General features: G+C 36.2%; 1 protein-coding gene across 5 annotated transcripts in view; it reads right to left on the minus strand.

Moving 5' to 3' along the window:
• adgrb3 (adhesion G protein-coupled receptor B3) overlaps positions 1-16,815 on the minus strand; it is a 222,609-nt gene that overhangs the window by 32,960 nt on the left and 172,834 nt on the right. For all 5 annotated transcript variants that reach the window (XM_052089881.1, XM_052089878.1, XM_052089877.1 and 2 more), the window contains 4 exons: positions 15,938-15,981; positions 6,492-6,618; positions 4,842-4,945; positions 4,613-4,715 (listed from right to left, as the gene is read on the minus strand). In XM_052089881.1, the coding sequence (XP_051945841.1) occupies positions 4,613-4,715; positions 4,842-4,945; positions 6,492-6,618; positions 15,938-15,981 (378 nt within the window). The remainder of the gene's footprint in view (positions 1-4,612; positions 4,716-4,841; positions 4,946-6,491; positions 6,619-15,937; positions 15,982-16,815) is intronic.

The following is a 16,815-nucleotide window of genomic DNA, read 5'->3' on the forward strand; positions in this document are numbered from 1 at the left end:
TTATCCAGGGTCAGAGTACAGAATTAGCTTTTTGCCACATTTGGCAATGTCGAGTGAATAGAGAAAATTCACCAACCATAAAGATTGCTTACTGGCCATAAAACTGTATTTTTTGAATTACTTATATACATTTTGCATATCATTTTAAAAGTCATTGTAGACAGTTTAATTTGAATTGCTAAAGTCACATTCATCAGCGAGGACCAGACTATCATTCTTACAATGACATAAACCACTAATTCTTAAGCAGTTGCTAATAAAATTACCAGCCCATTGGTGAAGAACTCGTTAAAGCATATTTTAACTTTTTTGCCGCTTGCCGAATGTTAGTATTGGACAGTCAGTGTCAAACGTCTGGATTGGAACAGACATTTTTCACTCACAAATGGAGATACATACAGTATTTGCAGTCATTGTGGGAAAAGTTGAAACCACCATCATTTTGAATGGAAAATGACGTGGTGAAGAATTAAAAGAGAAAGATGACAGTGTGCATGATCAGCAATGACAGGCCTTCATATCAGCTCAACATTTGGAGGGGCCACAGGCTGAGCTCTCTCCCTCGCATGCCCATCACATCACATGTGTGACCTTCCGCTGAAGGCCAAAACCTGTAGCCTCTGTTCCTCTGAGAAAAGCATTCATGGCAACTCTTCCAACAGTGATATGGAGCAGGACTTACACTAAATTGCCACTAAAGCACAAATATGGCAAAAGTAGAAAGCCATTTTATTGTCATGGTAGCACTAATGCACTGACTGTTTAAAACGCTGAACTGAATGTTGGACAGAGCAGAGCTTCAGACTGTCCATTATTAGGAGACTGTACCTGGTCCACAGCTTTCATCAAGACCTATTTGTTCTTCCAAGCTAAAAAATCCTTACTTCAGAAATGATCAGTACTGCTGCTCCCAATAAGCAGACTACGCAGTCTACGTAGGGCACCAGCTACCTTGGGGGGCACCATCTTACCCAAAGCGGGCACCAGAAAGTCCACCGGCTACCCTTACTCACATGTTATATGTTATTCAAGGATCCGAAAGCAGTTGCGGAACACAAATGATCGCTTCGCGATTCCAGATGGGACCATCGTTCGGTTTTGGGGATCAAAACTGACCCTGAATTGGTGTTTTAGACAAGTAAGCTTACATAACTGCAAAGCATGTGAAATATAGTGCCATAAGGATTGATCTGTGTAATTTTAGCTAACTTGATCTTGTCTGCTAACACTGATGAATTGCAAGCTGCCTTGCTTCGTAAAATTCAAATAATTTCAACGATCTTTATCGAGTTTTACGAACTCTTTATACTAAAATTCAGGTATACAGGATTCATTTAAGCTGGTTTCTTGATCATACTACAACATATGACATACAATAGTGCAACATAACAGTGCAGTGCAACAGTAAACTGTCTGGTATAGTTTAGTAGTATGTAGCTGTATGTGTGTGTATGCTATGTTAGCTGATAAGTAGTTTAAGTATAGTCTCAAAATTTGTAGTAAAACAATCATAACTGTGTAATTTTAATTATATTTCCTCATTTGTCAGCATGATGGTGGCTCACGTTCAGTCTCTTTGTTCGTTACGTCATTGTTTTGGCCGATGCTCACTCGGTCACGTCCCCAAGGAGTGTGTGCACGGCCCAAGCATGAGCAACTGGTAGATGGCTGCAGTTCACTTAATGGCCAAAGGTGTCATTAATAACAAGGCTTTCTGAATCTTACATACTGCACCTTTAAACAAAAAACAAAAAAGAATTCTGAATGTGCTTGTGTGTATTTGATTAATTTTTTTTTTATTATGTTTAATTTGTTAATGGCTTGACTTTGGCTAATAATATTGTATAAAAGTGAACTAGCCAATTAAAGTCTGTCAATTAAACTAGCCAATTAAAGTACTTTTATACCCAAATAAGTTCCCCCTAAATTGTTTCCCTAATGTACTTCATTTTAGATAATTATGACTTACTAATAAAGGAAATACCTAGAAATACAGTATGTATATATATATATATATATATATATATATATATATATATATATATATATATATATATATATATATACACTGGCAGACAAAAGTTTGGAATAATGTACAAATTTTAATCTTATGGAAATAAATTGGTACTTTTATTCACCAAAGTGGCATTAATCTGATCACAATGTATAGTTAGGACATTAATTACATGAAAAATTACTATTACAATAATAAAAAAAGAACTTCTAAAACTTTGTAGTAATAGTCTTGAGACTTTCTTGAACTATGTGTCAGACACTAGTGAACATGATTGGTAACAGGACATTCACAGGAAGTGTTTTTAGCCTTTGAATTTCACTTCCTTTAACTCCAGAGTGCTCATTTAAATTAGTATAATTTTAAAACACTTGTGGCTTGATGGCCTGAGAAAGAACTGCACTGAAATATCTGACTGTGTGCCTGAGTAAGGTGTTATTCCCGCAACGTGTTGACTCACACAGAGGACCTATCTGTGTGGGCAGCATAGGAATAACGCTCTCCTCTGTGTAAACCCTCTTCTGATGACAACCAAAAACCACCAACTGTGCTAGTCCTGACAGGCTTGAAAGTGGTCCATTTTATTTTGTTAACTCAAATGAGGGCAAATGAGTATTATTTGTAAGTGAGCAAATAATTAATATTTGTTCTTCATCATTCCTAAAATTAGATTTTCCCATATCTAATCGTCTATGAACTTGACAAATGGTCCTCACAATACATGTTTAACTATCTAACATACCATAATTATTACATCATTCATTATTTTACAACATTTCCAAAAGGTGAGCTAAAATTGACTTTCGTGTAAAACATAACAATGTAAGTGTTCTACTGCCAGCCACCAAACAGGAAGATTATTTGTTCTTTTTAAAATATAAATTAAAACTTTAAAAAGCTAAAATACTTTCACTCTACCTACAACCTAAACTTTAAATGTGCCATTCACAATGGAACCAAATGTTCAAATTCACGTGGGCTCCGGATATTGCAGAGAGACTGTTATATAACTGGACCATTTGGGCTGTGAACACTAAGGGACTTTGCTTCAAGAGAACACTATTGTAAATGCTTTAAAACACTAGCGCTCGTGCAGATGGGGGGAGATGCCTCAGAACTAACTCCCTTAGCTTGTTCGTTCATACCCATTGCAGCATTTACCCCTGAATATCCTTACTGAAGATCTTTAAAACAAATATGGAACACAATGCCAAACATTCCACTTCATGTCGCTCAATAGTGTTCTCTTTCCAATGACAAAATAAACAAGTGTGAGTTTGTTTTAACAATAAATAAACTATATAAGTTGAATATTGGGGCAGCTTTTCTTAATTCAGAAATGTCCTTGACACTTAGATGTGTTGCCATTCTAGCAGATTGCTTGAAAGTCATTTATGAGTATAAAATAGACAATGATCATTTTCTACTTCCCTGATGTGCTAACTGAGTGCTACCTGCACTAATCCAATCAAAAAGAGGGGCAAAATCTGTTTAATAATGAAAGACTCATCAAAAGGGAAGCAGATCACTTGGGAAGAGAGGAGATATCAAAACTGGCATGTTACAACATTAATAATTTAAAATTATGAAATTACTAACTAATTTGCTGATGCAAAAAAGTTCTAGCCACACGTCTACTCCGTTTATGGTTTAGCTGGTCACAATCTTTCATGTCTGATCCACGTCATACACTGGGTGTGTCCGTCAATGTTACGTTTGCATTGTATAATTCAGAACGCAGCCTGCTGCATTCAGGTTAATGCAGTTAGCAGCTCTGAACATAGAGGCATCATCATCATTTCTCTTTGGCATTGGACACAAAACAATATTCTCATTCGCTAAAAATAACCCCTCTGGCTGACTGAGCAATGAGTCAAGATTTAGAAATGTACAGTAATCTAGAAACAGTGGACTGATAAACAATGCTTAGAATGCTCAGAACATCACTGGAAACTGGATTGTCTTACATTTACTATAATGACAAAATTGAAATGATTGCAAACTTTTCCTTTGGCAAATTTGGGGTCTAATCAGAATGTGAATATAAATACAAACTTAAAAACATGCACATAAAAGTTCACCTAGAAAAGATCCCAATTCAGGCATAACCATTTCTAAGAACATAACATTACAAGTATATAGCACAATGCGTAGAACACGACATGACGACTTTAACATCTGGATAGGTAGATAGGTCACTTTAGAGAAAATGATGCTAGCCAGCTTGACTTTTAGTGAATCACAATGTCCAAAGCAGAGGAATTAAAACGCAATTGGGAGCTAGATTGTGTTTCTGGTAGTACAACAGACACACAGCAAACACATGCATTTTAAACCCTGAGAGAACAATATAGACATAACGCCACAGCAGAGTATCTCCATTCAAGACAAGCCTACAAAATCAGCCCACACACAAACCAAGCCTAGAAAAACATACAAGAATCCAGAGTCCAGACTTAATATGAGCAAATCCGATAATATCAATGTTCAGATTCTCAGTTGCTGCTTGGATGACTTAATCTTTGAATCTAATGCATGGCAATGTTTGGGTAACACAAAATATAGACATACAAAGTGAATTCAAATAAAAATATTTACCGCATTATGTGTCTGCGTCTGTCCAACTAGTATCAAAATGTTGGAGCAGATGATCGAAAGGCAGAAATTGATCAGAATTATTGATCTCTCTGACCGGATATACCTGCAAATGAAATGTTTTAGTAAGTATATATATCTGCCAAATGCATAAATGTAAATGTAAATGTAAGTATATATAAAGAACAGTTGCATTTGCAATATACTTTATACCTAATATCTATGCGCTTACCTCCATAGAACAGCATACACCACAGTCAGTGTGATCAAGGCCAGGCAGGACAGACCACAGCCTACTATTAGCGTCACAGATGGAACCCCTGAGTACTCCATAGCCTGTGAATTACACACAAGAGCAACAGTGAGCGATTTTCAGACCACTGCACAACAAAACAAAAAGGACATTTCAGTGCCTTGTAACAAAGCACATTACAGGATGGATACTTACTGCAGCAGGGCCATTTATAGTGTCCAAATTTAGAAGATTAAAGCACAAGCTTTTTGACCAGTAATTATTTTTATTTTTTTTTAACCATTCAATTTCCCCTTCACATGAATAAAATGTATTTAGCTTCCATACAAATGCACAGTGCTCATCATCAACAGGTATGCACACATTAACCATTATATATAACAATCTACAGTCTGTTTTAATCATTTTAGGACCATCACTGGGTGTTGACCATCATTTTAGACAAGAATTTGGCCAGTTGGGGAGGTTCAATAATAACATATTAATAATCAGTATGTTAGTATGTAACATGGAGCAGCTGCCCCCGTGACCCGACTTCGGATAAGCGGTTGAAGATGGATGGATGGATGGATGTTAGTATGTTTATTCAAAACATTCAGACAGAAAGAAGAAATTAGCATTCCAGCTTAACTACACAGAATGGATTTTGAGCATTTAAATATTTGACTACCTACCATCTTAAATTGTTGCTCGTATTGGGTGCACAGGCCTCATCTAAACCCTCACTATGCACACCAACTTTCTCCTAGTCCATTTATGTATGCCTTTTCCCCAGAATTCCATTCGACAACCCCCCACCCCCCACACACCCACACACACACACACACACACACACACACACACACACACACACACACACCACTCTCTCTCTCTCTCTCTCTCTCTCTCTCTCTCTCTCAATCTGTCATTGTGACATATCAGCTGTGCATTGCAATAACAGGAGTTATCAAACTTTGGCCCTGCTGCATCACCAAGATGAAGACAACACCATCATTTTCACAAGGGAGCCATTTATTCAATGCCTGGTCACATGGGTAGAGAAAAATGGCTGCCTCATATTCTGTAAATAGAGCCATACAGTCGTCTATTCTTATGGAGCACATAACCTGCTTCTGAACCTATTTAGCAGCATTGGTGAAAAGGCCATAGTTTATGGAATAATATGTCAAATGTGATATCTAAAGTTCAGGCAATGTATAGTAAAGGCAGAAGAGAATAAGATTTTTTTTTTATCTGTTATCTTAATGTACATGCAAATGTACACTCTTACATGGTACATGAAATCTATAGTCCAGAATAATTATTGCATCAATGCAAATAGCAAATCTTAAGTCTATTCATAAATATTTGATGGCAAATAGTAAAACATAGGCGATGCATACACACACACACACACACACACACACACACACACACACACACACACAGAGAGAGAGAGAGAGAGAGAGAGAGAGAGAGAGAGAGAGAGAGAGAGAGAGAGAGAGAGGCTTCACCAACTGAGCGCAGGTAGATCTGTATCATAATCTGATATGACATTATTAAAGCTGTTGCAATCATTTGAATACCATAGCGACACTTTAATCAATACAGTAGCTGATCAGATCTGGTGAAGACAATTTCAGTACTTACTATTTCTCTGGGTTGTTGAGCCAAAATGGCGAAGGTAGATACCCGATCACATAAGCATTTGGTGTGGGATGCATCGGTGAGCACAGTTCTGCATCCTCTCGAGCTCCAGCTGCCCCACGAATCGTTCCTAAACAACACAGACAAGATTAATTCGGACAGCAGCTCGCTTTAATCAATCCGTCCCTCAAAATCCTTAACAATGCGCTCGATCTTAATCTCATCCACTTCACTTCTTACTCAAGCGACAAGTACACGCGAAGCTTTTTTTGGTGCGGATCGCGCGACTGAGGCGCGAGACACTGTGGAGCTTTCCAGCGCTGTGGTGCTGAACGACTCGCTCCTCACACACTCACGCCACACAAGCAAATAAAGCGTCTTTCCCGAAGCTGTGGCTGGTCTTTACTCTATTTCTGCTTCTGGTTTCGTTTTTCTTTCTCTAACGGTGTTTATTTCCTCTCGCTTTTCTAATTAGCGGCTTTCGGAAGCTATCCTGAGGGAAAAATTCATCCTAGAAACGACGGACAGCATCAGATTGATACTCTCTCACCTCCCGCCTAGCGCTCGCGCAGATGGGGGGAGATGCCTCAGAACTAACTCCCTTAGCTTGTTCGTTCATACCCATTGCAGCATTTACCCCTGAATATCCTAAGTTTAACCGATTATACACTTTTCAGTTTTGCAGTGTGCTTTTCCGAGACGTAAACTTCGGAGAGAATGCGAGCGAAAGCGTTGTAACCACCCCGTGAAAGCGGACTTGATGGTAGCAGCCAATTTCTCCTTCTCTGGCGAGCAAAATGATAGAATACACATCTCACCAATTTATTAATGCTTACATATCTTGGTTGATATTGCAGTAGTTACATCTAAAGGTCCTATCAGATCAACAGACAAAACATGCACTCTTTAATAATTTATAATTTTAGAGGAGAATATCTGTAAATAAATATGCTGATAAACATCTTTACTCAGCTTAGCTTAACTGATTAATGTTTGACATTGTGTTGTGAAAAATATAAATGTCAAAAACTCTAGAGGCATGTTTTGTATGAACAAAACATGCCTCTAGCTTACACATTCCTAGTCAACAATGCAGAAGTAGAAACTTAAAAAAAGTGTGACAATTAACCATTTGAATATAACTGGTGTATATAAAGAAGCATTGAATTACAGTGTCTCCAAAAGATGCATAACAAATACAGCCTTTTTCTGCTTTTTCTGTGTAACACCCTTTGAAACCCTTCCCAGAGGAAGACTGTCTGCACATCTCCATAATTAAACTGCAGTAACGATCTCTTTTCAAGCTTTTAATTACGCTTTCAACCTCAGTCTTTTTCATATACATGGGTTAGACTTTATATTAACTTCCATTAGCAAGTCATTGACAGATATTATGTAATAACAGATCAGTAGCTCACGTACATTCAAACAGATACACAGCGAAGGATGGATGAAAAAAGAAAGATGCAATGAAAGTGCATGGGGACTCAGTCTATCATTCCCAAACATTCTGCTCAAAATCTTCTTTTCATATTGGTTTGGAAGTACATGGGGGTGGATACATGACAGAAAAAGAATTTTCCTTTTTGGGTGACCTTACCCTTAATAAAACGACTTTTAAATAAAATATATTTTAAAGTATTACTTAAACATGTGACATGGAGCATATCATGCAGACAAAATAAACCTTGATTTAGGAATACATTTAGCAGCATATATGTATACAACATAAATCAGCATGGAATTAGTTCAGGCATAGAATACAAAGTCTGTCCATGTCCCATCTAACCGTATTGACAGAAAGGCGATAGCGACCGACTCTAGGCACTTATTAGGATGTCGTGGAATGTATTGCTGTAGTTAATGTGTCATCAAACACAATTAATGTGATGCACCCAATATGCAGTCAATGTATCCAATCAGTGAATGCAGGAGTCATTACATTATAGAAGTTACACAACCATATCATAATTGCCAAAACAGTAACATCATGCATGCTAGGTGGTAAAGGGCTCATTTCAATTTGATCAACATAAATTCTGTAAAAGAAAGCTACATTTTGGAAATTGAATGAAATCAGTGAACATTCATTACTCTGGTAATTCCATCTTAGTTATTTGAGTTGGATGAAAAAGGAATTTATTTTCAGTTTCATTGCATCTATTCTCTCGTTACTCACTTAGCTTTTCCAGTCTGGGTGGGATTTGAAAGACATGCCGTCTGTGGAGGAGTCTGTGGGTGTATGAATTACGCTGGGCTCAAGATAGACTCTGTTTCTAGGCGATTGTACATGGAGGAACTAATGACTAGTGTTTTAATATATGGGCTTGTGTGCTGTCCATGGTGCTGAACCACTTAAAGGGATAGTTCACCCAAAAATGAAAATTCTTTGATTATTTACTCAGCCTCATATTGTATCAAACACAATAGATTTTATTTCTTCAGTGGAACACAAAAAGAAATGTTAGGCAGAATGACACCTCCGTCTCAGTCACCATTCACTTTCAATGCATGCATAAATGATGCAAAGTAAGTGAATGGCGACTGACACTAACATGCTGCCTAACATCTCCTTTTGTGTTACATGGAAAAAAGTCATTCATGTGGGTGAATGAAGGTGAGTAAATGAGAGAATTTTCCTTTTTGGGTGAGCTATTCCTTTAACGGTTAGCATCATAACATTCAAAGCAGAACTGACCATAATTATGACATTTGAGGACTGAAGTGGTAGCTATAAATGAGACACTTTAGGCAGCAAACTCTACACCTGTGCATTTTACATTGCTTGTACTATTTGGATATCAGGTTATTGGCATTAATTCAATTATAGGAATCTATGTGGCTTGAAATGCTTGAGCTATGGCAGTCCTCTCTACAGGTCTGCTTTGAGTTTTTTTGGGACTGTTCATTTTTCACATTAGCCTTGTGTTCATCAATTCTTTACAATAATTTTTGCAATGCCACTCAGCTTTGTACTTCATTTAATTGTTTCTATAAAACAGGTACTGGACACCTGACAAAATATGACATCAAATGCTTACCAAACACAAAGTCTTTAGTCCCAGTATATTAGTACAAGAATCCAGCAACAACTATGAGCATTGTTACAAAAAAAAACATGTATGTAAAAGAGAATAACACTTTGTTTAAAGGTAACTATATTAGAACTCCATACATGCGTGATTCATTTATAACACCATAATAATTGTAAAGCAATTGATGCATTCAGCAAATTTGCCTTGGACTTAAATCAACATCAAGATTTTAGGTATATATTATGTCTTTGAATGTTTTTAACCATTTTTAATAACTTTATTGCCTTTAATAATTCACCTGCAGTGTGAAAAACTATTATTTGAAAGTACAAATATACCATGAAGTTATTGATATGAGCTGAAAAAAAAGCTGCAAGCATAATAATGATAAAAGAATGAGTAAAATGCTATTTAAAATGAATATAGCTTGTAACCTTAAAGGACATGCCAGCTTACCAGAAGTATTTCATGTCAACTACCTTTGAACCAACATAACCACAATGTTGGCGTTATATTATTGGTATAACCCATTTCATAATGCATATTCTATAATTCTGTTATTCTATATTTTGTAAGCATTTGGTGATTATTATTTACTTTTTTCAATACTGCAACTACTTATTAAAAAAAGGCACATAAAAAAAAGCTTTTAGAAAGGCAGCTGGCAGAAATCCTTTACAAGACCTTCACTATTTCAATGAATCATCACCACTATTACTTCTGAGGAACCTTTTACAAGTGTGGCTGTCCTGTGATTTACATGCAAAACATGTTACTTGTGAGTTGTAATTCAAGTGAGTGCCTGCATGACCGATGCAAAGCTAAGCAACATTTGGCATAATAGAGACAATGATTCTACCTTTCAATCAAGGTAACTTATCATTTTAACAATGCAAGGATCTATACAAGACTTTCCAGATAACTTTAGAGAAAACTTTGATCGGTTGTGCCGAAGTTCGTAGAAATTAATTAGATTCTATATAAAAATGCTCTTCCAAAGCATTCCCCTCTTGTGTTTTAGGATAGCATAAGCCATTTAAGTGAACTAGGCTTACAAACGTTTTTGTAATGGTGTGATGACTTCAAGTATTAAGGCACAATGTCTTCCCTTTTTCAAGTTGCTCATTACTGTAATTGTTTTTGAAACAGTGTCTCTGTGTAGCAACAAGAGGAATTGCAGGTCTTACAAAGTGATAATGACAAACACTACCATGAGCATTCAAGCCTATACGGCTGAAGGTTGCCTAGACACAATTTAACTATGCGGTTGTTGTCCAACCATTATGAAGAGAGACAAAGGAAAGGCATAGTACAAACATTTTTTTAAAAGAAAATTAGGCACCTTATCACATCTTAAAGGAATAGTTAACTTAAAAATAAAATTCAAAAATAATTAACATATTTTTATGTTATTTATAGACGAATGTCCAAGCTGCTCTAACACACTCTCATGGCGAAATCGTCAGGATTTGTACAACTTTTCTAAATTTGGCTAATTCGTACGATATCGTTAAACTGCACTTGTTTGAATTCCTAGTAATTTCACTACAGCCAATTACATCGCTGGAAATCGTTTCCATCTAATACGTGACATTACTGAACCAATACACTGAACCACAAGTTTCTCCCAATGGCAGGCTAGCACCTTGCATGGCAGCTCTGCTGTCATTGGTGTGTGAGTGTGTGTGTGAATGGGTGAATGAAACACAGTGTAAAGCGCTTTGTAGAACCGCTAAGGTTAAAAGGCGCAATATAAGTGCAGACCATTTACCATTTACTAATTACTTGCTTCTGTCACACACAACAGTTTCCTATCATGTTTACACACTCTACTGATTGGTTAAGATTAGATAAGAGGTTTGGGTTTGGGCATACTATTAAAAAGCATGTCCTTAACGCTTAATGCATGGAACTCAAGCTTACTTCCACATTAAACACAATTTAAATCTGTTCATCATAAAAAGCTATCATATGTCTTCAGAAGACTTGGAATATAGTGCTTTAATCAAATGGATGACTTTTACGATGCATTTTTGTCCTTTTCAAGCCTAACAGCCTCTGGTCCCCATTCACTTTTATTGTATGAAAGAGAGCTGTATGAACATTCTTCAAAACACAATTTTGGTGTTCCACAGAGGAGAGAAAGTCATATGGGTTTAGAATGAATGAATGAATTTATATAGCGCTTTTCTGACACTACACTCAAAGCGCTTTACACAGTGAACAGGGGACACTCCTCAACCACCACCAGTGTGCAGCATCCACCTGGATTATGCAACGGCAGCCATAGTGTGTCAGTATGCTCACCACACACCAGCTATTGGTGAAAAGGAGAGAGTAGAGTTATAGAGCCAATTAATGAATGGGGATTATTACGTGGCCATGATTGATAAGGGTCAATGGGGGTCATTTGGCCAGGACACCAGGGTTACACCCCTACTCTTTTCGAGAAGTGTCCTGGGATGTTTAATGACCAGAGAGTGTCAGGACCTCAGTTTAACGTCTCATTCAAAGAATGGTTCCCGGGTGATATGGCGGCTGACATAACCACATGGGAATGAGTAAATGATGATTAAATTTTTAGATGAACTAATGCTTCAATCTGCCTGAGTCCGAGATGCCAGGGTTTAAAATGCGAGACTCACACTGAGCTCTTCTCCACCAGTATGAACATTATGACTTCCAAAAAGAAACACACAGCATCATGATATGAATGACACTGAAATCAGCAGCTGTTTCCCCTCGTTGTTTGAGCAAATCTCTTGGGGCTAATTCAAATTACGCCTGGAAATATGCACACCAGACAGAGCTGATAGAGTTGTGCATTTGTGTTCTGTAATCGTTTGCTCGCAAAGACCCATTTTGATTTTGTGCAAAGAGTAAACACGTTAACGAACAAATTTAGTAATGAACAGACGTCCACATAAATAATCATGCAAACAGATTAGAGACTTAACTCAACAGCAAATTTGCTATCATGAATACGCATGAAATTCACATTATTTGCCAATATGAGCGTCTCTTTTTTCATCAGCAAATATGAAGCATGTTTATACATTCCTCCTTCATAAGCAGGTTGTGATAATACCATACCATTATACCATATGGCTAAACCCCATTCCAGTGCTTCAAATTACACTCAAGGGGGCAGACTCGGGTGGCCTTGATTCAATGAAAATTTAATTTGGGGAATATGCTTTCCCTGTGTTCTTATCGGTCACTGCACACTGAGGTCTGGCTAATACTCACTCATTTTGCGTCTGAAGCTCCATGTAATTTTCATATTTGAAGATTATTATGATTAAATAGAAGCCATTTTCAATTTACAGCTTGGGCCAGACTAGACTAGAGTAAGTAATGTATATATATATATATATATATATATATATATATATATATATATATATATACATACATAAATATAATACATATATTTAAATAAAAAATATATTATTTTATTGAATTTAGCTATTTTATATATATATGTAAAGAATGTGTTAAAATTAGCTAATCCATTATGCACTAAAATAAACTAACTTTTATATTTATAAATTAACATTAAAAAAGATTGGTAAATGCTGTAAGAAATTACAGCATTTACTGAAATTATTGTAATATTTAATGTGTTAACAACTCAAAATATTGTTCATGTTAACAGTTACTTAAACAGTAAACAGTAACTCATGTGAATGTATTCAAACTTAATGTAAAATGTTATCAAAATATTTATAAAAAGTTAATAATTTATTAACTTAGTAAACATGCTTATCATTTCAATAAGGCTTGTTTTGGTTTGATCTTTCTTAAATACAGTATATACATATTATATTTTTGCAGAGGTGAAAACAACAAGGATACACTCTTATAAAACATAAGAGATTTCTCACAAACTTGAAAAAGTAACATTAAAAAATAAAACACATGGAGGCCTTTACGTATAATGTATGACTTGATCATATACAGTATATTTCCTAAAACCATCACACCAAATACATTCAAAGAAAAGCACTCTGTGTGGCCAAGATATCTCTGAGGTCAAACCTGACAGCCATTTCCAGAGAACATCTTTTACATAGAACCTGTCACTTCATGGCCTAGCTAATAGAAACGTGTGCTTTATTAATTGCACGCTAAGTAAAAAAGGGGAAAAGGCTGCCAAAAGTAAATGGAGGGAGCAAAGACGAGATGAAAGTCTACGAAAATGTCCTCAAGCTACAGACACAAACATAAGAAATAATAGAGAATATGACATTGTCAAAATTCACCCTAGAACATTCTCTCCTGACAATTCTTTCTTTTTAATGGAAGTGACAATGTTTTTTTTTAATACATTTTAAGAAAGGGTGGTTGTACTGTAGCTTAGAGGTTTCACAAAGGTTTTAGGTTCAAATCCCATAAGGAGTAATTCATGAACTATTGCAGTTATGCCCTTGATCAAGACACTTTTCCTCAGGGGAATAGTCCCTGAATTCACTAAAAATAAGGAATGTCTTCTAATTACCAAAATTCCCACTACAGAGCACACACAAGAATGTAATGTATATACTAACTGGGCAATCAATATAAAACTGACTGCAGTGCTCCAGACAGATTAAACTAAATTTTAACATGTTATCTTAACACTTTGGACACAACTACTCACTCTTTATAATTACTATTTTCCACATTCAAAATAATAGTAATCAAAATAAAAATAAGTTTATATTTATGTTGAAATAAAAACCGAAGAAAAAAAATATATAATAAAAATATAATAATAATAATAATAATAATAATAACAGTGTATACATAATAATGTATCCCCTCCTCTAATTTTCACCAGCTATGAAAATGATTGCGACTGGGCTGGCAGTACAGCCTTGCAGTGTTTGGGGATTTTTTTTTACTGAAGAAATTACTCTCAAACAGCCACTTAAAGGGTACTGGTCGAAATTACATCCTCAAACTGATCTGAGACCAGCTGTGTCATTTCCTGTATTGTTTATTTAATTCATTGTTTTATATGCCCATGTACAGGACTTTGGTATACACTTGTTGTTTTTAAGGGTGTGTTCACACTTGGCAAGTTTGGTTGGATTAAAACGAACTCTGGCACGATTGCTCTGTTAGTGCGGTTCATTTGAACAAGTGTGAACGCTGCCATCCAAACCTTGGTGCGCACCAAACAAGCGGACCGAGACCGTCAGAATAGTGGGTCTCGGTCCACTTCCAAAAGAACCCTGGTGCGGTTCGTTTGATATATGGATGCAACATGGACCAAAGACGTCTAAACGGACCAAAAACAGAAAGTAATTTGCCTAATACTGACCTCAAGCATACCTGGTTCTTCTCATCATTGGAGCTATGTTGCCCATTATTGTTCAGTACAGGCGTCGGAACCGACGTCAGCCGTCCTTAAAGCATATCTTCGTTTGTGTGTACAACGGAGGAATTCCTGGTGCTGTTTTGACTCCTTTACATAATTTATTAGCTCTTCGTTTGTTCTCAGCTGGTAAAAATACCACCACATATACATAAATCCAATGAGAGCATTTAGCCCAGCAGCCAGCATTGTTTATCGATATTCGGCAAGTTCAGTCGCAAAATATACATCATAAAAGCTGTCCAATCAGGTTGTGACTTTTTCCTGATGCCTTTTGTTTTGCATCTTTAGGTTTGGTGTTAAAAATGCCAGTGTGAACGCTAAGCGAACCAGGACTAAATGTATCAATTTCTTTTTTGGTCCGGACCAAGATAACTACAAGTGTGAACACACACTAAATGTGCTCTATATATAAATTGACCTTGAACTTGACCTATAGAATGCTAAAGGTTATGTTTTAGGTTGTATTAGCTGGTCAGTGATCTGTTCTCAGAGGCAGTATTCAGTGCATTTCTCAAAGTAAAATAATATTAGGACGTCAACGTGAAGCCTTCCTCGTAAACCATTTTACTGATTTTATTATTTTTTTTAAATAAAATCTAAGGTTGTTCCAGACACAAGTGTGTTTTCTCAGTATAATATTAAAGTGATATCTCTTAGGTAGTGGGAACAATTTTATGTGTTGTAGTAATAATAATAATAATAACAACACAAATCTTGTTTCAGAAAGAAAACAGGGTCAATTCTGATTTCATGTTGACTTTAAAGGGAAAGGATAAAAGGAACCTGACGGCACCACAAGAGTTGAATATTTTCTATCAAATGTATTCCCTGAAAATAACACAATCAAAATTATATTATTTGTGTTTTACAGTGTTTCACCTCGAAAGCAGCGGAAACATGTTTCCATGGATACAACTGCTGTATATTTCAACAAGCATCAATATTTATTATTGGCCATGAAGTTACTGTATTAGAGGCTCATTTTCACAAATCAGAACACAATCTTGCACATATACCACTTACACACACACACTAAAAAGTTCACTTACATAATAGAGCTGTCCCACAGTGCACAGAATGGATTCATTGTTCCCTGTGAAAAAGCACACACAAACATGCAATGTAATTGATCTGTGATTGGAAAAGCAACACTATGATTAAACATATCACAGTGCAACTCGATAAACAGACATTTTCAGAAGCCCACCACTACAATAGCCCATATCTCAATACTCTTGATTTAAAGGGATAGTTCTCCCTAAAAAAAAATAAAAAAAAATCTGTAATTTATTATTCATCCTCATGTTGTTCCAAAACTGTATGACTTTCTTTATTCTGTGGAACACCAAACAAGATCACCAGTCACCATTCACTTGCTTTGCATCTTTTTTTTTTCCATACAATGGAAGTGAATGGTGACTGAGTTTGTTTGACATTCTGCTTAACATCTCCTTTTGTGTTCCACAGCAGAAAGAAAGTCATACTGGTTTAGAAACAACATGAGGTTGAATACATTATGACAGAAATGTCAGTTTTGGATGAACTACCTTTAAGATAAACTGCAATATCTAGTAAAAAGCTCACATTGTAATCTCGTTCATATCTTGATCTGCTCTCTAGAGTAGGGAAACAACTGGAGGTGATGGAAAATTAATTACTGTGCTAATTACTGCTCTTTGTTTGTTGATTAATGAGCCTGAAACACGTGACAGCGGCATTGTAGTGCCACCCGTTGCTACAATGTCATGGAGAAGCAGAAGACGAGATTTTCTTTCAACTTTAGCTCAAATACACTTCAATTCTTCTTCTAGTTTCTGTTAAAAAGGCGTGTCATGGCACTGCATTCTAAGTATATTAACGAGCTTGTTTTTTTACATACTGTAATTTACAAGAGAGAACATCAATCAATTTTGTTAGTGTTGCAGAT

The sequence above is a fragment of the Xyrauchen texanus genome, chromosome 24, assembly GCF_025860055.1.
Source record: "Xyrauchen texanus isolate HMW12.3.18 chromosome 24, RBS_HiC_50CHRs, whole genome shotgun sequence".
Taxonomy (NCBI): domain Eukaryota; kingdom Metazoa; phylum Chordata; class Actinopteri; order Cypriniformes; family Catostomidae; genus Xyrauchen; species Xyrauchen texanus.